This window comes from Neopelma chrysocephalum, unplaced genomic scaffold, assembly GCF_003984885.1.
Source record: "Neopelma chrysocephalum unplaced genomic scaffold, ASM398488v2 Primary Assembly neopelma1_89, whole genome shotgun sequence".
Classification (NCBI taxonomy): Eukaryota; Metazoa; Chordata; class Aves; order Passeriformes; family Pipridae; genus Neopelma; species Neopelma chrysocephalum.
In genome coordinates, this window is record NW_020897751.1 from 474692 (window position 1) to 497497 (window position 22806).

Below are 22806 nucleotides of genomic sequence, written 5' to 3' on the forward strand. Positions count from 1 at the left end.
TGCTGGGAAGGGTCACAAGTTGCAGGATGAACAAGGCTACACAAAAAGGCAGCTGCTCAAGTGAGCAAAGTGAGTAAATTGTGTTGGAATGCACTTCCAGTTAAACTGCTTTAGAATATAATGAAAACTTTGATAGCAATCCGTTGAAAGGGAACCACGCTGCACTTGTCTTCCCTAATTAATTCCATCAGGCCTCCCTCACTAAAAACACTCCCAAAATTGAAAGCAGAGATGCCTCATATGTTACTTCAAAGCAGTGAAGAGGCAGCATGGAAATGCTTATCCTTGATGGCAAACTCTCCTGTGAGCATTCCAGAGCCTTGAAGGCCTTCACTGTGAAGCTGCTGAACAAATGTAAATAGCTGGAATAGAAACCACAGTCTCACTGATGGAGAAGTGAGATTATCCAACCACCAAGATCAGCTGAAGTGCTTCCAAAAGAGCAGCTTTGTTCTGAATATTAGTTGAGAAGTTTTCTTCACATACTACAATAGAAAAGTCCTTCCATGTATTTCAACCTTTTGTGTAGTACCAGAGAGTGGAATGTGATCATCATCTTGAAACTCAATTATTTGTACAGTATCTAACTTTGATTTGAGTGCTCATCAGTGGAGAATTTTCTAAGTACCTTCCCTGCTCAGACATAAGCCCTTTTCAAGGCTCAGGTACATCTGTTTTCCATGACTAACCACTGGCTCTCCGTGTCTGCTGGATCCCAGAAGTCCTGTTAGCCCAAATGTTCCAGTGTAATTTGTCTAACTGGATCTGCAGCCCACCTTGAACTTTAGCAGCATCCTTCCCACTCTTGTTGTCCATATCTAACCCCTATCCCATTTGTCAGCATTCTCCCTGAGCTGCTGACAAAGTCAGTGACACAACATCAGCAGGACAGATGTGGAGGCAGCACATCCAACCCTTCAACCACGTTCATTCCACGTTTCACGTGCAGAATCTCCAATATTTATCTTAGACTGGAGCATTTTACCAGCTATCTGTCATTTGCAAAAGCAAGCAAAAATTTGGAAAAGGAGAAACCCAGGAGCACAGGTCAGTAGAAGCTGGGAAGCCAAGCAGCCACTGTACCTTGTCAGGGTCCTGAATTTCAGTGAAACTACGCCAAGCTGTGCCAGAATTTCCTGTGCATTGGCTGTCATGGCAGTCAGGCACAAACTCAGCATCCAGCAAGTGTCCAAGCCCTACATGGAAACAACTTCTGCTACATTCTGCTTTGGCAATTAAAATAATGCCAACACTTCACATTAAAAAAAAAAAATTAAGCCAAAGAATTCAACTAATTGTATTCCAATATTTAGACTAGTAATAACATAACATTAACAATAATAATAATAATAATTCAGTCCTCTAAAAGCAATCAGGTTTCAGGATCAGTCAGGCTTTTGTGTCATTGAATACTATGTTTGAAAAAACCCAACACACAAACAAACAACAAACAAAAACTCGACCAATGAGCTTCTCTTCTACCAGTTCAGACACTTGATTAATTGAATTAAAACAAACAAACAGCTTGATTCAGACCTGGCAGGACTGTGTTCTTACTACCTGCAAATCAAGAATTTTAATTCAAATGTATCTTGTTAAAAGTAAAGTCCTCATATCTAGAATAGATTTCTGATTCCAGGTGAAAGCAGCACACTGCACATGCCTTCCAGCTACATTTTCACTGGAAAACAAACCTCAACTGTTCAGCCTGTTGAGCTCACACAGCTCACACACAGCTACTGCTGGCACGATGCCAACATCCAGCAATAATGGAATTCGGAAAATGCCCAATTATGAAAATGCTTTAACTCCAAGAAGTTCTGATACTGCACTGAGGAAGTCCTGCATACCTTCAAAGGAAAAGAAAAAGACATCTCCAGTCATCAAGTTGTATTTCTGCTTTTACTGAAATAAACTCAAAAAGTACTTCTAGCCAATATTTACATTTTTGATCCAATTACTCCACAAACCCTCCTGGTTAATAAGGTCCAGACTCTTCCAGTAATTATCAGAAGTTCTTACAATGAAGCACTGTGCTTTTGGGAAGGATCAAATGTCTGCTGAACATTTAACCAGCGTTCCCAAGTCCATGAGGTGTTCCTGTAACATGGTATTTCCCAGCTGCCCCTGAAGGCAACAGCATTTTCAGAACACAAACTGCTTTCCAGATACTGAAACCACCCAGTAATAGGTAAAAGGGCATTTTATAATGATGGTAGATGGATCATTGGTTTGAAAAATCCAAGACAGGTTTTGTAATAAGTCTCATTCAGGTCCCAACATCATTTTTCAGTTTTCTGTGTTAGCACTGGAAAGCTCTGATTTCCACCCTAGATAGCATCCAAACAGAAGGCTTTTGCAGGTAGATTCACTTTGCATCTCTAAAGTCACACATAATGCATAAAATGCCCTAAGTCAAAACCTTTTGTGTCTTCTTGCACATCCTGCTGGTCTGCCTGTGCTTCATTTCTCCACCAGCCATGTCTTCTCAGTCAGTACAGTCTCTCCCTGTGCTGCTCAGCTGCTGGAGCCACAATGATCTGTGTTTTCAGGCAAATACACTCCCATGCTCTGTAAAATGTTGGAGGTGGGTCCTGCCAGGCCAGCCTGAGCACTGTAGGATTCCAGCAGGTTGGCTACTAGGTTCATATCCACATCAACTGGAGCCAATTCCGGGTCTTCAGCTCCACAGGCAGGGCCAGCACTCTCAGATGGAGCTGCTTTAACAGAACTTGCCTACAGCAAGTACAAAGTGAAAGTTTTATCAAACTGCATAAACAGATCAACAAAAAAAAAAAAAAAGGAAAACCACGAGGGAAAAGAAACAAGGAAACAATTCTGCAGCCAGCAAAGCCCAGCACATTCCACAGTCTTGACAGACAGGAATTTAGCCACCAAATGCTCATGCCAGCTAAAAATCATCACTGTCCACTACACACACTAAGTTCCAAGGGAAGGACAGAAAGCGTTGCTGAGTCCTGGCTCAGCTTCCTATGGGAGCAAACTACCACAGGAACTCACAAGTTAAGCTGCAGCTGCTCACCTCACTACTGAAAGCAGGGAATGAAACTAAGTCTTGGAAAAGAGGTGCAAGTTAAAGCTTAAAATGCACTATTATGGTGCAACCACAGCACATTTTGCTTGCACGTGGGAAGGTTTTTGATCAGCACATTTCCACTTTCCCACTAAAGCTCTCAAAACTCCCATGCTACAAACTGGAGCTCAAGGCATACTCACCCCTTTTCTTTGAGTGGTGAAACTTTTCCCAACATTGGTCTGTGCCAGCTCACGGTCCATCTCATCCATGTATGACTTGAGGCTGCCTATGAGCTCATCAGGTGATACCTTCTGGTCTTGCCTTTGATTTCCAGCACCTGAGTCTTCATCATCCTCATCTGAGAAACCAAACTCCTCCTCTTCATCCAGATCATCAGAATCCAGCTCCTCTGAGTCTGCCCCTAGGTATTATTTTGTGTCAGTACAGACAGCAAACATGTCAGCAGTGATTTGTTTCAAACAAAGAAGTGATCTCACCTAAAATTCTGTCTAAGGCTTTTGTAAAAGAATCTACGTCAAAGGTAACGTGGGATTCGTCAGATGACCTGAAATACAAAAGCATTTTTAAATAAATAAAGCTTTTATGCTTGCCTAAGCCCAACACGAGCATAATGGCACAGTGATTTCTGTCAAGCCCAGATTAAAGTTGGGACATTTGAACTGATGGTCTTAGAAGTGCTCAGAAGTTTGAAGCCTCTGCAGTGGGTGGAGGAATTCCTGGCATGAAAGGGAAAAATTTTAAAGACCACAAAGCCAAACTAAGTAAGAGAGTGGCAGAAAATAGCTCAGCTTCCAGCATTTTCACCTGCACCAGTGTTGGAGTGGTCACCAAGTTGGTTTAGGAGCAACTCTGTATATTCACTATTCCCATGGGTTTGTTGCAGGCCTCTGCCAGCAGAACACTTTCAAACCCTGATTCTCCACATCCCAGAATCAACCAAAGGGCTGCAGCACAGTGAAACTTCCTACACCTGACCCCAAACTCAAAAGCACCCCTACCATGGCATTTCTGCTCCTTCGTGTGTGGAGACTTTGGACACAAAGGCCTTCATGCTCTCAGCAACCGTTTCCAAGTGGTATTTCTGCTCTTCCTCGTCTGCGGAAGGAAGGGACTCATTTCCTGCCTCCTTCAGCATCTGATCCAGAGCATCTGGTGTAATATCCAGCCAGCTGTCATCTGAAGGAACACAGGGCAGATCTGTTACTCAAACCACACAGCTGAGAGCACTGCTACCATTTGGCAGCTTGTTTTTGCACTGGTAAGTTTTTGGGCTGCCTCTGGGTCACACAAGGCAGTGAGAGGCTGAGGAGAGCTGAGAATTTATGTCACTGCTTTAACACTCTGCTTTGCACGAAGCTTCAAACTAGTCACAGAGAATCCTTCTGCCACTAAATGAAGGAAGAAACACTTATGCTTTAAAGGGAGAGCCAATCCAATATTTAGTCTTAATGAAAGTTGGATTGGCTCTCCCTTTATAGCCATGAACACTCCCTCTCTCCCCCCACAAATAATCATGTGATAGGAATAATCTCCCCTTCCCCAGTCCAGCTCACCATCCTCTGGAGGAAGACAAGCTGCTTCTCTCTCAAATTCCTTCAAATCAATGGGTGTTGTCTGTAGCAATGCCAAGATTTCATCCCCTGGGCTCACTTCAACAGAGCTAGAAGGAAAAAAAAAATCAATTTATTGAAATGGATTCAATGGCATCACACACTTTACATTCAGGTTTTCACTCAAATTCTCCATTTTCACTTCTGGGCAAACCTGTCAGAAGGTAAGTGAGTCTGAGGGAAGTACCAGGATACTACACATAGTATTTGCCAAAACAAGACTCAGTCAGTTGCTGTAATTTGTAGTTGATGGCTCCAAAGCCCACTTCTTGTGTTTCCTTTTCTTTATATTTATTTTGCCTTGGTAAATATGAAGATTGCCAGATCCCAAACAGTACAGACTGGAAACTCAAAAAACTAACAGTCCAGATATTATGAGCTGGCAAACCCTCAGCTATTTTTGTAATGATTTGTTTCTTGGATTTGATCTTTTGGAGAAATGTACAGCCAGCTGCCTGTCTTGAGTAGAGGAGACAGATTACTCCAGATTTATTATTCACTGGGACTGCTTTTCAATGAAACTTTTATGCACTTTCCATAGTCAACCAAGCAAATAATGCTTGTCAGTCACCTCTTAACCCACTTGGAAGAGCTTAACACTTTACAAAACCAAGATAAATAGTTACCCAAGCAAAAACCTCTACTAGTAGAGAGTAGTCCAGAGGAATACTGCTCCCAGCCAGAGCACCACAGCACTGTACACTGATAAATGTACCATGGAGAAAAGGGCTCAGGTTTTCCATAACAGGAACTTGAGAAGGTAAGTTAAAAGTATTTGTAGGCACTGTGTATGATACCCATGAATTTCAAGTAGCTCTTACCTTTCTGGAGTGGTAACAGACTGCTGGAAATAATCCTCTGCCATGTGCAAGAGTTCTGAGTACTTAGCAGAGCCTTCCATTTCTCCCTGTCACAAGCATGAGCACACACACACACAAAATTACACTTACATGGGCCCCAAAAGATTTCTGGTGTTATGTACGGATCATTAGGAACACCGAATTCTAGAGGTACACAAATGAAAGGTAAAGCAATGAAATCAGACTTCACACAACCATATTGTGATTTCCTTCATTCAAATGTATCTCTCCCCTTTATTTAAATGAATGAATTCATCCACAAATCCTGCTTTTTCCTTATTCATTTCCAAAAGAAATTAATTTCAAAAGGGGAACAAACTGCATGTAGCACGTATAAAGACATTAACTAATTTTCCATAGAAAGAAGCATTAGATTTCCTGCCCTGCTGCAACTACTTACACAAGTTCAAGAGCTAAAACATTTTTATTGGAATGTTTATAAGACACAGACACACAACTTTACCTTGAAATAATCCTTGTCCTTCAGGCTCCTGAGGAATCTCTCCCACAGGGGACCACTGAGCGCATTTCTCTGGGAATTAGGAGATACTTTGCTGCTCTTGGAGCACAAAATTTCAAAGCCATGAGCCTGTATAAGAGATGCAAAAACAAGGAGGTTCTAAAGGTGTAGCAAACTTGGCTCACAGTTTTCTGGACGAGCAGGCAACTTAAAAAGCAAAGAGTCATTTCCTGGACATACATAAACAGGTAAACTAAGCACAAAATGCATAAGAAATCCTTACCAGCTTCATGCCCAGTTCATGGGCTCTGTACTGAGGGTGAGCTGGGGTGGGCAGGGTGTACCCACTGCGTCTGTCTGGAACAAACTTCTGCTGCACCAGCTGTGCGTACAAACACCGTGTGAAGGTGACCTGGAACAGCCAGAGCAGAGGAAAACCACTCACTGCAGCGTGACTGGGTCGTGTACAGGCAGCAACTTTCCACCAGGCTCATCTAAATTGTGTTTTAAGGCACCAGTATTACAGACAACACCTGAGACCGCATTCAAAACACATCCTGGGTATGTTTTTCTAAGATATGTTGCTTTTCAGGTCTTACAAAGTATATTCCAAGTTGACATCTCTAAATAGACATAAGCTTCCATCAGTCTAAATACATTAGAAAAGACCCCAAGTATTCAGTATTCACACCAACAAGGTGTATTTTGAAAAACTGCAAGGGCTTTTTTCTATTAATGAAACCAAAGCTGAGATTTCGGGAACAGTCTAGAAATCTAAAATTTGACTGCAAAGCTTCTTTTCAGGAGTCTAGGGGTATAACAATGTCAGAAAATGTATCAGATACGACACAATGCTCATGAAACACTTCATAAAGTGTGTGAGCACAGCTGACAAGGTGAGAAGCCTCGGCATGAACAGCTGGGGGTAGTTAGCAGCAACTCCTGTTGGCTGGCAGTGCTGTCAAACTGCTCTGATTACAGAAGGGGATCAGTTTATTCAGCAAGCATTTCAGCAGAGGGACTATTAGCACAACCTCCCATTTCAGAAACATTTACCTCCTGCTTAGCCCTTTGAAAGCCCAGCTGTGTCAATGTGAAGGCACACAAGCTATTGATGTAACGAACTGGAAGTTATTAAAAGTTCATTAAAAAAAATAAACAACCCAGAAAACACCCTGCTGTAAAAACTAAACGCACATATTTACACCACTGCCCACAGAGCCCCTGCCAGTCACAGAAGTGAACTGCCAGGCTGATTGGGGTCACTGACCATGGTCATCACACGCTGGTCCGCAGGGAAGGTGTGGAAGGGGCGCCGACAGACCCGCAGATCCGCCGGGTCCCGCAGGTAGAAGGCCTGGACTGCAGCAGCCACCAGGGACGGGCGCTGGCGCAGCACCGCCGCGATGCCCGCGGGCACGAAACACCGCGCCCGGTGCAGGGAGGCCTGCAGCTTCTCAGGATACCTGTTGTAGACGATGGGAAAAGATGACACGAACACAGTTTTCGTGTTACATCTAATCCAATTTATTGCTGTAGCTTTCTGGTTTTATATACTTATTAATTAGCTTCATACATATTGCAAGCACTAGCTCATCATTGGCTTCTAATTACCTAAATCTTATTGGCGCAAATGCTGCTTCTTTCTCATGCTTATAGTTACTTTATTTGCTACTTTGCTACTTTCTCTACATTTCCCATCCTGTTACTTCTACCTTTTCTATCACGTATGCATTTTCATAGACAATGCAGCTTCACATCAGACAATGCAGCTTCACAATTTCTTAGACAATGCAGTTTCACAAACACAGTGAACAGTGACCTTCTGATAGTTTTCCTTGCTTTAGCATGAGACCAGAGCTATAGAATCTTTCTCATGCCCTCTCTCTAATAACCATGTTTCTGCAATATTTTCCACAGATACCTGGTGTCACACAACAGCCACAGAGTCACTGTACTGCCAGCCCAAACCACGCCTTTGGCACTGTCAGTCCCATTTTCACTGTAATGTTAACCTGTGTTATCCTGAAGTTTAAAACTCGCCTGGAATGGCTGCTTCTGTAACAGATGTAATATCCCCCCCACACACATATTGATCCCCACATTGGTGAGTCACTGTGAACTGAACTAACACACTCAGCTACACACTGTCCTTCACCACACCCACTGTGGAAGTCATCTGGCTCACACTGCTGCAAAAAATAATGGGCAGTGCTGTGATGCTCTGAAAAATATGCTGGTTCTACATTTTAGTTCAAACCCTCTTTTTCCTCCTGCAAAGGGGTCCCAAAGGCTCACAGAACTCTGAGATTTTTTAGTACAAGAAGAATGGGAAGGAAGAATAACTTGTCATTGCCAGGTGTGGAGTCATAGTAGTGAACCTGCTTCAGAGCCCCCAGATCCCATTCTACAGGACACTGATCCCCCTCTTCCCGAGAATGCCACAGGAAAACCTCTAGCTGGTGGTTTCTGCAAAGGAATCGACTTTATCACATCTATCAGGGAAATCTTTAAACCCCAGACAGCTCAGAATCAAACCTTACTGTGGCAGAAGACCAAAATAAAACCCCCACATACCCATCAATGCGTTTATAGATGGCAGCTCTGATGGGCTCTGCAGCCAGGAACTCCTCAGAACGGGTGGATAACAGTGCCAGTGCCTCTGAGATTGTTGGACAGGGAGCAGACAGGTCCCATCCCTGCTCCCCAGTCTCTGACAGCGGAATGATGTGCAGCTCTCCTTTGTAAAAGAACACCTGGCAGAGGGGAACGTTCCCATCACAACAGGCACACACCGAGCTATGGGAAACTTAATTTCATATACAAAATGCATTTGTTGGAACACAGGGAATACTGAAGTACAAATAAATAACATGGGAAGCAGTATAATTTAAAAATGGCATTTGAGATGCTAGCAACCACAACCCAAACAGTGAATAAAAACCCCTATTTTAACTTCAACAAGTTTGGTCAAATGTATCTTGTTTCCTTAATAACAGTAATACCAAAAGTTTCCCCTCCACCAGAGATTTGCTTCAGGAGAATCAGCATAACCTATTTGCTGAAAAATTCCCTACACACTCACTCTACATAACACTCTGCAAGAGCACAGGGACCCAAATCAAGTGTGAGGAGTTCCCAGTCATTAAAGTCTCTCATTCAACAACCACAGCAAGTACAAAGCAGCTCATTAAAACCAGAATGAAAAGAGACTACTAAAAGAACCTCATGCTGTTGATTAAAAGTCTTGAGCTCTGAGTAGAAGTTTATTCACTAGTAAGGGACAGACAGCACTCAGGATTTTCAGAGGCAGTCAGACCACTTGGCTAGAGGTGCAAGAGAAGATTCCAGCTGCTATATAAAAGGCCACCATGAGCCACTTGCCAAATGTACAGAAGTTTTACTCACCCTGTTTTCACTATTCTCAGGATTCAGCCACTTTGGGAGAAAATCAGCTGCTTCTATCAGGAGAAACTCTCCATCGTTGTCATTGATCCTGGCCAAGGAGAAATCGGTTTCTTAAAAGGGAAAGCCTTGCAGAGCACAGTAACGTGCTCCTAAATCCATGTCTGCTGGGTTTCTTTTTAATACTCATAGAGTCATAGAATGGCTTAGGTTGGAAGGGACCTTAAAGATCATCTGGTTCCAACACCTTCCACTAGACCAGTATAATCAGAGTCCCCAAGCAGCCTGGCCTTGAACGCTTCCAGGGATGGGCAATGTCAAGACAGGACCTTCAAAGCGAAGGCACTACCCCTTCACACCCCTCCTGAAATTCTGGGCACCTCAGCAGGACCTGCCCTACCTGGCTGCCAGCCCCGGGAAGTGCCTGGTGATCTCCCGGACCAGGTAGACGATGAACCACTCGTCCTCCACGTTGTCCCCGAACAGGGTGGTGCCCCCGATGTGCGCTGGGATCTCGCCTGCACGGGGGGCAGAGACAGGAGGGGCGGCTCAGCAACCCCAGACCCAGGAACTGCCCAGAGACGGTGTGTGTCCGTCACTGGGGATATTCCAGAGCCCTCTGGACACAATCCTGTGCCGTGTGCTCTGGGACGGCCCTGCTGGAGCAGCGAGGTTGGACCAGATCCCCACTGTGGTCCCTTCCAGCCTGACCCGTTCTGGGGATTCTGTGAACCCGCCAGGTCCCTCCTCACAAACTCCTGGATACACCTGACAGGCCTCGCCGGGGCCCTCTTCCCACACCGGGGCCCCCTTCCCACACCGGGGCCCCCCTCACACACGGAGTCCTCCCTCACACACCGGCTCCCCCGTCACACACCCACTGCCCCCTCACACACCGGGTCCCCCTCACACACCGGTACCCCCCTCACACACCGGCTCCCCCTCGCAGGCTCCCCCCGGTCCCGCTCCCGCAGCCCGCTCCCGGGCTCACCCCTGGCCGGCTCGTAGCGCAGGCGGAACGGCTGCCGGTGCCACACGTAGGCGGCCAGGAGCGGGGCGAGCCGCACCAGGGCCGCCTCAGCGCAGCGCTGCAGCAGCGCCTGCCCGCCGGGGCCCGGCGCGAACAGGCGGTACCGCACCGCGTCCTCGGGCAGCGCGGGCCGCCCGAGCGGCTCCAGCGCAGCAGATCTGCCCAGCGCCTCCATCGCGGCGCGGCCGCGCTCCGCCCCCGCGGGAGGAGCGGCGCGATGGCGGCGGGGCGGCGGCGCTCAGGATGATATCGCGATACGCGCGCAAACCGGTGCAGCCGTGAGTGGCCCCGCTCCCCTGGCCCCCATCGCCATCCCGGCCCCGCTCCTCATCCCCATCCTCATCCCTGTCCCCATCCCTGTCCCCATCCCCGGCCTGATCCCGGCCCCGCCGCCCGCGCTCCCCCGGCCGCAGACAGGGCCCCGCGAGGGCCCGGCCGCCGCGTGTGTCCCCCCGGCACCCCCGCGGTTAAATCCCTGCTCTGCGCTTCCTGCTGTCCCTGGCCCGAGAGCAGCGTCGGTTCTGACTGAATTGGTTGCTTTTGTCCTGTTTAATTTAATTTAATTCGCCGCCGGGGACAGCGACATTGTCTCTGCGCTCAGGGAGCTGCAGCGCAATTCACAACGTTTTTAGTTTAAAGGGAGACGTTTCAAAGTGAAGACCCTGCTTAAAATATATAACTCCCTGTTTATAATATATAACTATTCTTAAATATAGTACTATAACGACAGTTCTGATACCTTAAATGTAAACCTTCGGTAACAATAATTTTGGGTCAGTTCTGACCCAATTGATACGTTGGCCTTTTTTTTTTTAATGTATTTGTATTAAACAAATGTGTATTTAATTGTATTTAATTTGTATTGAACAAATATATCCATTTTGGAAGTTAGTGACTTATCTACAGCCTTTTTATGTTTAATTCTGCCATTTCTGGCCAGCAGAGAAATGACGGGAGAGAGAAGTTCTCTATTTAAGCCTCATTCAGCTGCTGTTTGAGACAGGGCTTCTGCCCTGCATTGGTACTTGTTGTCTCCAATTAATGCTACTTTTCTTGTCTCTCTCTCCTTGACATCTAAAGTTTGACAAAACAAAAAACTACCAAAAATTATTCCTCCCAACTTGCCAGTGCATGTTTCATAGAATCACAGAATCATTAAGGTTGGAAAAGCCCTCTAAGATAAGTCCAACCATTAACCCAGCACCACCGTGTCCATCACTAAACCATGCTCTCACGTGCCACATCCACAGCCTTTGAAACGTTTCTAGGGACAGTGACTCCACCAAGGCCTGTTCCAATGCCTGACCACCCTCTCCACGAAGAAACTTTTCCTAATATCCAACCTGAACCTCCCTTGGTGCGACTTGAGGCCGTTTTCTCTGGTCCTTACCTAAAGCCTTAGTAACAAGAATTAGCCATCTAATAACAACAAATGCATGCACATTCCTTGAAAAGCAGAAAAGAAAAAACCTGTAAAACTTTTGGAAACTCTGCAAACATTTATTCTTGTGAGTAACTTGTCAAGTTCTGCTGCTTTTTTTTTCAGACAAGGACTCCCAAAACATGCCCTGAGGCATCACCCCCTGCCAGAGCCAGGAGTTCAGGTGTGCTCAGCCACACCCAGGGCTGAAAACCACGGCCACGTCTCCAGGTACTGTGGGCACATATCTCCCAGAGCTGTTCTGATACAGCCAGGCTTTGTTGGCTGACACACTGCATTTGTCATGGTTTATTTCTTGTGGGTTTCAGGGAGTCAGAAATCCGGAGGGAATCAGCTGATCATGGGAATCCAGGGACTGGCAGTGAGAGCTGTGCCGACACCTCCACTGAGGACAGCTCAGTCTTCTCTTGGGGCTATGATGTGAGTAGAAGATGTCATCCCAGCCAAACCTACCACAGTGAGGAGAAAACCGTTCAAAATACCATTGCAAAGACATTTCGGGATAAAAATGAGGATTGGATCTGTTAATAAATCATGATAGTGATTTTAAAAAGAACATATTTTTGTCTTTCTCCCAGTTCAGAACACATTAGGCTCATACTATTCAATTAATATGGTGTACTTCCATCTAAAATTTTGGAAAAGCAAATCATTTATTGCATAAGTGTATCTACAAATGCTGTTATAGTGTGGAATCCCAAACATGACTGGATGATTTTCAGGTACTTGGTGTGAGTTTATCAAACTTCTGCATACTTGCTTCTCAAAATACTGGAAGCTCCTAAACATAATTTTAATTTAGGAATGGTTGTTTTATTCTCCACCTACCAAAGCCCAGTGTGCTGTTGCTTTCTTGTGCGGTGAGATGGAGCTGTTTAGATTGAAATGACCCCAGAACTGACCTCATTTTGTGGCTACATGAGCACACGTAACAAAGGTCCTGACCATCCCTCACTTGCACTGTTTCCCACCATTGCCTTTTGTTTTGCTGTTGTCTGTCTGTTGCAAGCCACAGATTTTCCATTGCATTAAAATATCACTGAATTTTATCCTTCCTGTTCTGATTTATGTAAATTCCTGTATCTTGTAACTTAATGTAATAACATGGATATTTCAAAATGTTTTAGTAGTTTATCTGCCGTGTCAGTGTAAGCTTTTTATGTGGCCACCTTCAGTCTTAGCAGCAGGGGGGAAATGATCATCTCTGGGAGGAAAGGATTTAAAGTTAAAATCCTTCTATGCAGTCTGTTAAGCTTGAAACAAATAGTTGTCTTTTTCAATTATATTAAAGAAAAATCAATTAACACCCTCCCCCTGCAATGCAAATACTGTTCACTAGGTATTTACTGGACAACTTCCCTTTCTAGGAATTTGATAAAGCTGCCACACAACAAGTTCAGCAGATGTTCAGACAAATTGATGAGCTTCTCTATGAGCAGAAAGAAAATGTGCATGTGGAGGGACTGTGGGAGGAATGCCAGCAGTGGACATCCAGCTTTCCTCATCTCAGGTATTTTATGGACACACTAATGCCAATCTCCTCACAAAAAGGGTAGGGATGGACACAGTTGCTTTTAAAACATTAGTAGCAGGGTGGGTTTATGCACTTATGGAGTAGAGAGGAATAAAAAGATCACTCTGGCCATTAAAATAAACAATCTGTTACCTCACATTTGGTTCCCTGGCAGAGGTTTATGGCTATTTGCAGCTGACTTGGCCTTAACATAGCAGAGTTCTCTTAGAAAATCGGGTTTTGCTCTGTTAAGCACAGCAAATTTTGTTGTGGTGGAGCTATAAGCTTAAAATAATGTAAAAACCCTCCTCCCCTAGTTCAGCAGTCCTTATGGCTGTCTGAAAACTTACATTTTAAATCTTCATTACGTGCACTTGGAACAGTTTTGTCCATGTTCATAAGTTTTACAGTTAGCAGAGCATTAAAAAAAAACAGGCCAAATTTTCTTGATGTACTTACCTGGCTCAAAGCAACCTGTACCAGGGAAAACAACTGAACCAACCACCAGAAGCTCCCCAGAAGAACTCCTCGGGTTTGCTGCTGCTCTGACACACTTCAGCAATCTCCCTTCCAGCACCCTCTGATGTGTGTGCCCTTTGCTTGTGCCCCCACAGGGTCGTAGGGAGGCAGCTGGTGGTGCCCACGGATGAAGGGTATGGATGGTTCTCCAGTCCCCCTGCGGGCAGTGGGGCTCCCTCAGCTGTAAGTTCACCTCCAGAGCAGGATGATGATGGGTGAGTACCTGTGGCGAGCCCGGGCTGGACCCAGGTGGGAAGGTCACTTTGTTCTCTGCAGGGAACAAGGCAGTGGGGAGCAGCTTTGTCCTCTGCTGCTTAAAAATGTGCAGCCCTGACTCCTTCCTGTCAGGCTGAGTTTTGAGCACAGCACACTTTATTTTCCTTTTTAACTGAAAACAGTACATTCAGAGTAGCAAGACTATGTAGCCATGCTCTTTGCTGACTGCAGTGAGCTGGTCAGTAAATAGAAATATCTTTGCTGCTGCTGATTTCTTAAGGATGTGTATGTTTTGTGGCTGGTTTTATTGCTAATCATCTGTTAAATTTATATAGAACATCATAAATACAAAGCACTGCGTTAGCACTATTATGATTTAATGTTTCAAAATGCTTTCTGATTTTTTTCCCTGAAGTTTCAAGTTCCTTAGAAAGAATTAAAAAATATCCAAAGCAAAAGTTTTTACTGTAATGAATAATTTGTTGGTCTCCCTTGGCCTTAAGTACCATGCTGTCTCTCAGTTATTTGAAGTGGAATAATAACTTATTTTCATTTCTGCTTTCTGACAACTGTCACCTGTTCAGATTTAGTGTTTTTGGCAAGAAGGTCCCTCTTTTTGTTACTCCTGTTCACAAAAAGGCCGACCCTTCCAAGTCTCCGACCTTGTGTTCCTCAGAGAGTGACGAAGGGGAAGAGGAAATAATTCTCTCCGAAGGCATAGTGGAGGAATATTTGGCATTTGACTGCAGAGATGTGTAGGTATTGAATATTAAGACAGCAACTAGTACCAGTGTCCTGGGGTTCCTGCTGTATTTGAGGAGTTTATTTTTTTTTAATACTTTTTTCCCTAGAGAACTTTCAAAGGCCTGAAGTTGCCAGGGAACTGAGAATTCTCCCTACTCTTTTCCTAGGACAGTTTATTATTTTTTCTGAAATTTTTTGTCATCTTTCATACCATCCATTTTTGTGCCTGGTTTGAATAGTTCATTCCATCATAACTAAGAGCTTGCATATTTCATAAAACTTGTTTAAACACCATTTATTTTTTATATTGAGTCAAATTCATTGTTGTTTGTTCTGCTGCTTTGGTTTTGTACTGTTATTTTGGGTGGAATTGTACCTTTTCCAGATTTTTCAGTGGCAATTTAAGAACTAAGAGCGGATTTGATGCTCTCCAAGAAACAATTACCACTCTTTTTTATCTTTTTGTCCCTTTACTTTATCCCACCCAACAATATGAACATATGGCCTGGGTGAGGACTCTGGAGGGTATACTGTCAGTTCCTAACTACTTAATTGGTTTTAATAATTAAAGCCACTTAGCTGCATGGACCATTAAATTTAAATTGTTACTTGTCTTGCTTTGACCGGGCCAGAGAGGCATTGCTGCAGGAAATAGTATCATCTCTTATCTTCAGCATTCTGTAGTGGCTGAACAATGTGATGAAGAAACATCACTGCAACTATTAATACTTATTTTTAAATAGGACTTTGATCTTATGGGTAAATAATTCATTATTTGTGAAGTATCATTTAAGAGTCATTCTGTACAGGGAAACCAGGGTGTGCAGCAATAGGTGGCTGTCTCAGGCATTTCTTATTCAGGTTGGTGGAAGAACTGAAAATAAATGCAGGAGACAAAGGCAGTGTGTTTGTGGTACAGGCAGTGCTTACATTTTCCCAGGGAGGAGGAGCTGCACGAGAGGAAGGTGGGCCTGTCCTCTGGCAGAGGGAAACTGGGCTTTCCTCCCGTCTCCCCATATTCCTGCACCAAGGATTCCGTGCTCACCTTCGTGTTTGATGACGTGTGGAGTGAAGTCCTGGGCTGCATGGAGGAGCTGATCTGCAGGCACTGGGAAGGGTCAGCCTCTGGTGAGGATCCCAGCTCAGGGGAAGGCTGAAAAGGGGGTTTCAGGGAGTGGATTTTGCAAGGAGGCGGTGGGGAGAGATGTACTGGGGGATGATCTCTGCAGTGGGAATAAGAAGGTAACGTTGTTGACAGTGTGAGATATGCCTTCAAAAGATTTAGCAGAACTTACCATCCAAGAGGACTCTCTCTCTAAACATTTGGATTCGTAGCACTGTCCACGACTAGCAGTGCCAACAGCCTGAATTGACAGGAGCTCTCTGTTGCTTTGCACAGATGATGAGAAAAATATCCTAACAGTGGAAACACTCAGGGCAGGTGCCAGAAGCCCTTTGCAGCTCGATCCTCTGCCAGCCTTGTTACCTCGTGTGCCACACACAAAAATGCCCTCGGTGACCTCCAATCTGGTAAGTATTTTTAGCCCCTGCTTTGTGGAGGGATGAATCAATACAGTGTTACTTCAGCAAACACACTGGAGGACGTCAGTCCCTGGGTTATGTTTAGGTACAGAACGAGTTTGGACTTTGTGGGAATGCTGACTGTCCTTTCTAACACTTAAGTCCTTTTACTACTCAGCTGCAAGTTTTAATTCCTACTTCTCTCTTTAAAACTTAGTGTTCTATATATGTATAGGACAACCATGTTGAATAACGATGTAGTTTTTTCTATACTTTAATAATATTTGACTTTAATGAGATTGAGGACTGTGTGTGTGGGATCCTGTTCTCACCAACATCTTTGATCAGACAATAGGGGACAAATCCCAGTGCAGCTCTAAACCAGCTTTTTTTCTCAGACACTGATTTTAACTGCATAATCTGCTTTGGATGATCTGCTCCTGGAGTGGTGAGCTCCAAAGTGTTACCTGTTTATTCCATTTTAATTCAACTCTGTCCTTATTTCTCTCTCCTTTATTTCTACCCCTGCCTGTTCCTCGTGTTCCCTTACTGTGTGTGTAGTGCCCAAAACCCAGATGTGGCCGCAAAAGCAAAAAGAGAAGAAAAACACCTCAAGTATGTATCCTGGAGGGATTAAAGCTCTGCTATTTTCTGTTCTCTGTTGTTTTGGTGGGTGGAATTTGATGTTTTTCCAGATCAGTCTGTATTTGCAGATACAAAATGTGAACATCCACTCAAAATTAGTTTTGTAAAACTTCAGATTATAGTAATTGTTGGAAGATCCTGTCATGCAAACAACCTGCTCAGTTGAAAAATATGAAGTGTTAGGATACATTTTCTAACCACTACCATTTGCAAAAAAAAAAAAAAGGACTGCTAAGATGCTTGTCTTAGATGGAGAAATAATATAAAACTGAGTATATATCTGGATGTCATGGAAGAAATTAGTGGCTTTTCTCCAAAATTATATACAAAACCTGTAAGTATATCTCTGCCAAGCAGTAATTTACTTACTTTTTTTTTTAAATTTCAGGTCAGTCTCTCCCAAGGGTCAAGTAGTGGCTCTCAGCATAATCTGAATGGTTTGATGGTGATCCACGGGATCCAGTTACACCAAAGGAACCTGCCTGTAGTGGAGAAAACACTGTAAGAGTTACAGATCATCTGTTGGAAATAAAGCAGAGCGTTCTCACAGTGAGAGGGATTCAACCCAAACCTTTGTGAGATAAATTCCTACATCGGAGAAAGCTCTTCTCAATTATTTCCCTGCTTGTTTGTGTGTTTATTTGTCCTCTGTGAAAAATGAAGTGTTAGCATACAGTGAAACAGTATTACAGATTATATAGTTCTGTTGAAAATGAAAACACACTGTTTGTGCCCATGTATTTTATGACTAATGCCACACGTCGTGAGTGCTTTGGGAACGGGGCCACGCTGACCATCTCCCCGTTGGTCTTTTGTCAGGGACCTGGATGACAAACGGCCAGGTTCCAGCTCCATCCTCTCCATCAGAACGTGGCCAAACCGTGCTCTGGAGCTCAGCACATCGTCCCTGCCCCGCTCCACGAGGAGGAGGAACCCCCCACCCCGGACCCTGCACCCCATCTCGGGCAGCCAGCCCCGCACCGGGACCCCGCGCTCCGGGGACGCGGCACGGCTGTAGGTCCCTCCCACCCCTCCTGCAGGCTGACCAGTGCAGGGAGCCCACCAAAAACAGGCAGATGGGCAGGGAGAAGAGTGGGTTAAAGAAATGAGCTGCCCATTAAAGCCCAGCTGCCCCGAGAAGGCTGAGGGGCTAAGGCTGGTGTTGACCGTGCTGCGATTCACTGAATCACAGACACACAGAGGGGGTTTGGCACCTCAGCTTGCTCAGTACCAGCAAAGTCAGCACCACCATCTCTTTCTTCACATGGTTTTCTTTTTCTGGAGCCTGTTTTCAAACTGAATTTAAAAGTCTACAGTTTTTGGAGGGGAAACTGCACGTTGCTATCCTAGCCCAGACTGGGCTATAAAGATGTTAAAATAGGTTATCTGACTGACCAAAGTGCTCTTAATGAACTCAGTGAACCCCTCAGTCACATCTAAAACATCTTATTTTGCACATTTACAGGGACCACAGGGTATCAAGAAACAATGCAGGCTTTGATATACCTCTGTATTCCGTGTGTTGTAAATCGATGTAGTTTCCTTTCAGTTTATGTATAAACTCACTGAGCCTGTTATTTTCTTGTCACGTAGCGTTTAGAGACTAATTCCTTGTCCCTCCACAACTGATGTTTCTACTTCCAGTATTTTATGCTTCTGTTCCCTTTCCTCAGGCTTCAATCAGTCTAACAAACATTAACATCTCACCTTTATTACCATATATTTTTAAATGTAGAGAGCACTAGGAAAGTGTTTTTAAAATGTTTTCAAGCTTTTCTAAGGTGTTCTTACAGAGCAGTCAACTCCAGAAGGCCAAACAAAGTGACAGTATTATCCCTTTCCACGTGCCAAACATATAAACTGTATTTTTTTTCCTCTTTTGACTGTTGCATTTCAGTCTGACTGCACAGGAGCAGCTGAGCTCCCCCTCCCCAGTGCTGCTGAACCGAAATCACCCTCTACCCCCTATTGCCTCCTCCAGCGGGGCAGAGCGTGGGAGCACCACAGGATCCCAGAGGCAAATGGTAATGGGAACAGCAATTCCATTTTCTTACTGAATAGTCTAAAGTTGTAATCACTGCTGAGCAAACTGCCAAGCCCAAAAGTCCCAATTTATTTGTAACCCTGCGACAGCAGGTCAAACGGATGCACAAAAACTGTCAGAGCAGTTTTGACTAACAGGATCACCCACAGTTGCCTGCTTAATTCTCATTCATGCCAGAATGTTTTCCTCCTCGTAACTAGGTTGCAGAATGATTCATGTGGAAAATTAGCTTTAATTCCTAGGCTGAGGATTGCCAATGTGCTGCTGCAGTGAGAAAAAGCCATAACTGTGTTACTGTTCCCTGCAGAAACCTCGAGGGAGCTCAAGTCGTGCTCACAGTGTAACCACACAAGAAGATGCTCACCAGCAGCTCCAGGAGCAGCTCCTCCTACCTGATCCTTTCTCCAGGCCTAACACAACCAACACATCCTTGGTAAAGCACGGCAAATTACACCACATCATCCTTAATTACTGCAGAGAGTGCTTGGTGAATTAACACTAATCAATGCCCAATCTGTTTCAGTATCAAACAGTAAGCACCTACTCTACTGATATCTTGTCCTATCCAACAAATTATTTTTTATCTAAGCTTTAAAAGCTACAATTTCAGCAATAGCTTTTAAATAGCTGCTTGATTCAACATCCTTGACTCAGCAGTTGTGAGAGTACACACTTTCTAAAGTCTGTTTTGAAACAGAACAATTTTTCCAGAATGTCTTTAACTGCTCCAGTGATTATTCCAAATAAGCGTTAGAAAAACATATTTTCTACTCCTAAAGTTGATTTAATCCTCCTCAAAGCTTTACTTAGGCCTTTACAGCATCTTGCCAACTAGGCAAATGGTTTGTAGCTGCATTGTAATCTCGATGTTTACATTTTTTCCCTCCTTCTCAGCCAGATTCCCAGCGCCGCCGTTCCTGCACTGTTGTGGATCACAGCACTCAGTCCTGGACCAGGAGAGCATCAGCAGGTTCAGGTATGTTCCTCAGGCACAGGATTCAGTAAGAGCAAGCAAGGGGTGGGCTTTTGGGACAGGGATGCACTTCCTGCAGGGATCCATTCCTCCAGGTAACTGCATCGAGGAGGTTTTTCAAAGTTCTGTTCATGTCTTTAATTTCCCATGACACAGGTTTTATCCTGGCTGTATCCCACTCTGTTCCAGAGTATGGCTGGGTGCAGTTTGGGTTTGGTTTTTTATTACCACCAAGTATTTAAAATCATTTGAGGAAGCTTAATGTAATCTGCCCCAGTGCCTCTCAACGTCAAAGTGAAAAGCAGGAGTTGCCAACTTCAACAGAAACAGCAGCATCTACTTTATGCCCAAGGGGTTTTTCCCTCTGCTCAACTATGCAACTGAAAAAAATTGCATTATGTCCAAAAGAAACTAACTTGCACTGCATCTGGAAGGGTTTTACTAGATCTGTACTAGATATGTATTAGATCAAGTCAAAATATATTTGAAAGACAGGAACTGTACCAGTACAATTCACATGCATCCTCTGAAGTCAGAGCTGCTTGTGCTGTGTCACTCCTTATGGGGCTGTCAGGATTTCCCACAGAAAAATATTCTGACAGATAGGATTGAGGCTGCAGCAGTTCATGGAAGCTGCAAAGGTTAAGGCAGCAAGGAAATGAGTGATTATTAGAGCACATGAGGGGTCTTTCAGCTTGTTTGATAGCTGGATGGCCTCCTACCACTAATATAAGTGGGACAAGAGGCAATTTGAGTTTAAAAAAGGCACTAAACAGAAGTAATTTGTTTTTAAACCAGCAAGGAGGGACTCCTGCTGAAATTAAAATAAATATCTGCTCCCCCCATCAAAAAAAGCCAGATGAGTTTTATGACTGCTGTATTAACAAAAAAAAATATTAAATTAGCAGAACTTTATAGTCTTGAATACTTGGTGAAATATCAAGGAATACAGTAGTTCCCTACAATGCAGCAACTTGGCAAGCACAAACTTTGCCCCTTTTGGAAGTTATAAATAATGCTTTAGAATAAAGAGACTAAAAAAAGGCATTTTAATTTGAAGCTAAAGGAGATGCATTTGGTACTTAGTTTGAATACCTTTCAGAAGTCTTGAAGTTGTCCCTGATCTCTGTTTATCAGGTCTCCTCCCTCGTGGTTCTGTGAAAGGCCACAGTCGAAGTGGATCAGGCACAAAAAGCAAACAGGGGTTCTGAGGTGCCATGGAGAAGTGTCCAGTCCATCCATCCATCCGTCCATCAGCCCATCTCTGGAGAGTCAGGAACCACCTCTCATTCCCAGCAAGGTCAACGTTGTTTACAGAGAGTTTTCAAACACCCTTCCTCACAAATAGTTATTTTTATATAAACCTAAGCAGCAGCTGCCAAAGATTAGAGGGGGTACACTTAAACATTCCATTTTCTACCAGTAGAGAAAGTGATACTCCAGTGGAAGGGTGAGGATACTCCAGGAAATCCAGCAAACACTCAGTCACTGCTGTGTTCCTGTGAGGTTTGTGATGGGTTCATGTCCTTACAAGGCTCATTTTTCCATTAGCTCCACAGAAGGTTGCCCAGGCCTTCCACAGAAGTAGTAATGTAAATTTTTTTTAAGCTGTATTTATATATTCAAATATGTTTAAAGCAATATTGTACTAGGAAAAGCAAGCACTGCACTTGATTCTGCTTCTACAGCTCAGCTTAGGCAAGTGCTGGACCCTGCAGTGGTTGCAGCAGGTGTCTGGACACAGGTGTGTAGGACTGAGGCAGCAAAGCAGGTGAACTGACAGCTCAAAGGTAGCAACCACTGCCTCTTCCCCAGTTATTTAACCTCACACCTCTTCCTCAGTGACTGGAGAAGGGTTAGCAGCCAACAAGAAGCCTCTAACTACGAGTAGTTTCACACTACTGCAAGAAAATACACTTGTCTTCCTGGTGAGATATTTTATGGTGATTTCAGAGAATGGCTCAGTCTCTCTAAAATACCTGTAATTACACAAGATTTCTGCTCTCCCCAAGCCACAGATGCAGTGGAGCTTTCAGCAGCTGTGTCTGCACCGTGGGACAGAGCTGGGGGAGGTGTTTGCTGCAGCTCCCCTTGTGGCTCCAGATAAGACAAAAAACCCCATGAAGTACAGGCTGCTCAAAACAAGTGGTTAGTTGAAAGTCTTACTCCCAAACAGACTAAAGTGTAAAAACAAGGTGAAGATAATCACTGGCTGTATTCAAACAATCTTAAGACACTGCACAAAAACAGTTGTTTCTTTCTAGTCCTATTAAAGAGCACTTCTTTTCCTGATTTCCTTATTATTCTTCAAATTACTGTTCATAATGGACAAAAGCTTGTCAGTATTCTTTAGGAAGTATCTCCCCTATCTTTCCACTTCAAGTTATGTTACCTACAGAGCAGCTAATAATTTTTAATCAATATTGAAGATCTTGAGTCCAGTTGATCCAAGCATGCTTTCATCAAAAACAGGGAACTGTGCAAATGTATCTGGGTTAACTTGCCTTTGCATTTCCAGAAGGTAAAAAAAAAAAAAAAAGAGCAGCTCTGATCTCAATCTAAACCTCTCAAATTTGCAGAGAGAGAACCTGATGCTAACCAGAGGCCTCTACTCACCAAAGCATTTCAAAATACAATTTCTCTTAACACTTGGGACTGCTGGGATATTGGACAGTGTGTCAGTTCTGTCAGGCAAACTGCAGATAAGCATCCCATTTGTATCCATGCCATTCCTCAGGGACCAAGTGAGTTTTCTGTAGCACAAGAG

At 44.1% G+C, this 22806-nt stretch overlaps 2 protein-coding genes and 1 long non-coding RNA gene across 4 annotated transcripts; 1 reads left to right on the forward strand and 2 right to left on the reverse strand.

Moving 5' to 3' along the window:
- Nucleotides 1-1278: 1278 nt before the first annotated feature.
- Nucleotides 1279-10613, reverse strand: ECD (ecdysoneless cell cycle regulator). Its single transcript, XM_027692964.1, has 13 exons — nt 10385-10613; nt 9794-9911; nt 9397-9484; nt 8566-8744; nt 7259-7454; nt 6272-6400; nt 5992-6117; nt 5490-5575; nt 4612-4718; nt 4057-4234; nt 3535-3602; nt 3238-3458; nt 1279-2736 (listed from the first exon to the last, which is right to left on the reverse strand). Exons 1-13 carry the CDS (start codon nt 10596-10598, stop codon nt 2518-2520), a joined length of 1929 nt encoding a protein of 642 aa, XP_027548765.1. The 5' UTR covers nt 10599-10613; the 3' UTR covers nt 1279-2517.
- On the forward strand, nt 10579-22613 carry FAM149B1 (family with sequence similarity 149 member B1). 2 transcript variants are annotated; one of them, XM_027692965.1, is made up of 15 exons: nt 10579-10701; nt 11970-12074; nt 12173-12284; nt 13232-13374; nt 13992-14111; nt 14697-14867; nt 15797-15984; nt 16256-16386; nt 16939-16992; nt 17411-17523; nt 17842-18036; nt 18920-19046; nt 19374-19499; nt 19961-20042; nt 21177-22613. In XM_027692965.1, the coding sequence occupies exons 1-15, from the start codon at nt 10667-10669 to the stop codon at nt 21248-21250; spliced, it is 1776 nt and encodes a 591-aa protein (XP_027548766.1). In that variant the 5' UTR covers nt 10579-10666; the 3' UTR covers nt 21251-22613. The 2 variants fall into 2 exon arrangements, with proteins under 2 accessions (XP_027548766.1, XP_027548767.1); XM_027692966.1 differs by lacking the exon at nt 16939-16992.
- On the reverse strand, nt 14103-17504 carry LOC113972178. The gene is made up of 3 exons (XR_003535787.1): nt 17388-17504; nt 15902-16079; nt 14103-14430 (listed from the first exon to the last, which is right to left on the reverse strand). It is a non-coding gene; the product is annotated as an uncharacterized LOC113972178 (long non-coding RNA).
- Nucleotides 22614-22806: the final 193 nt, after the last annotated feature.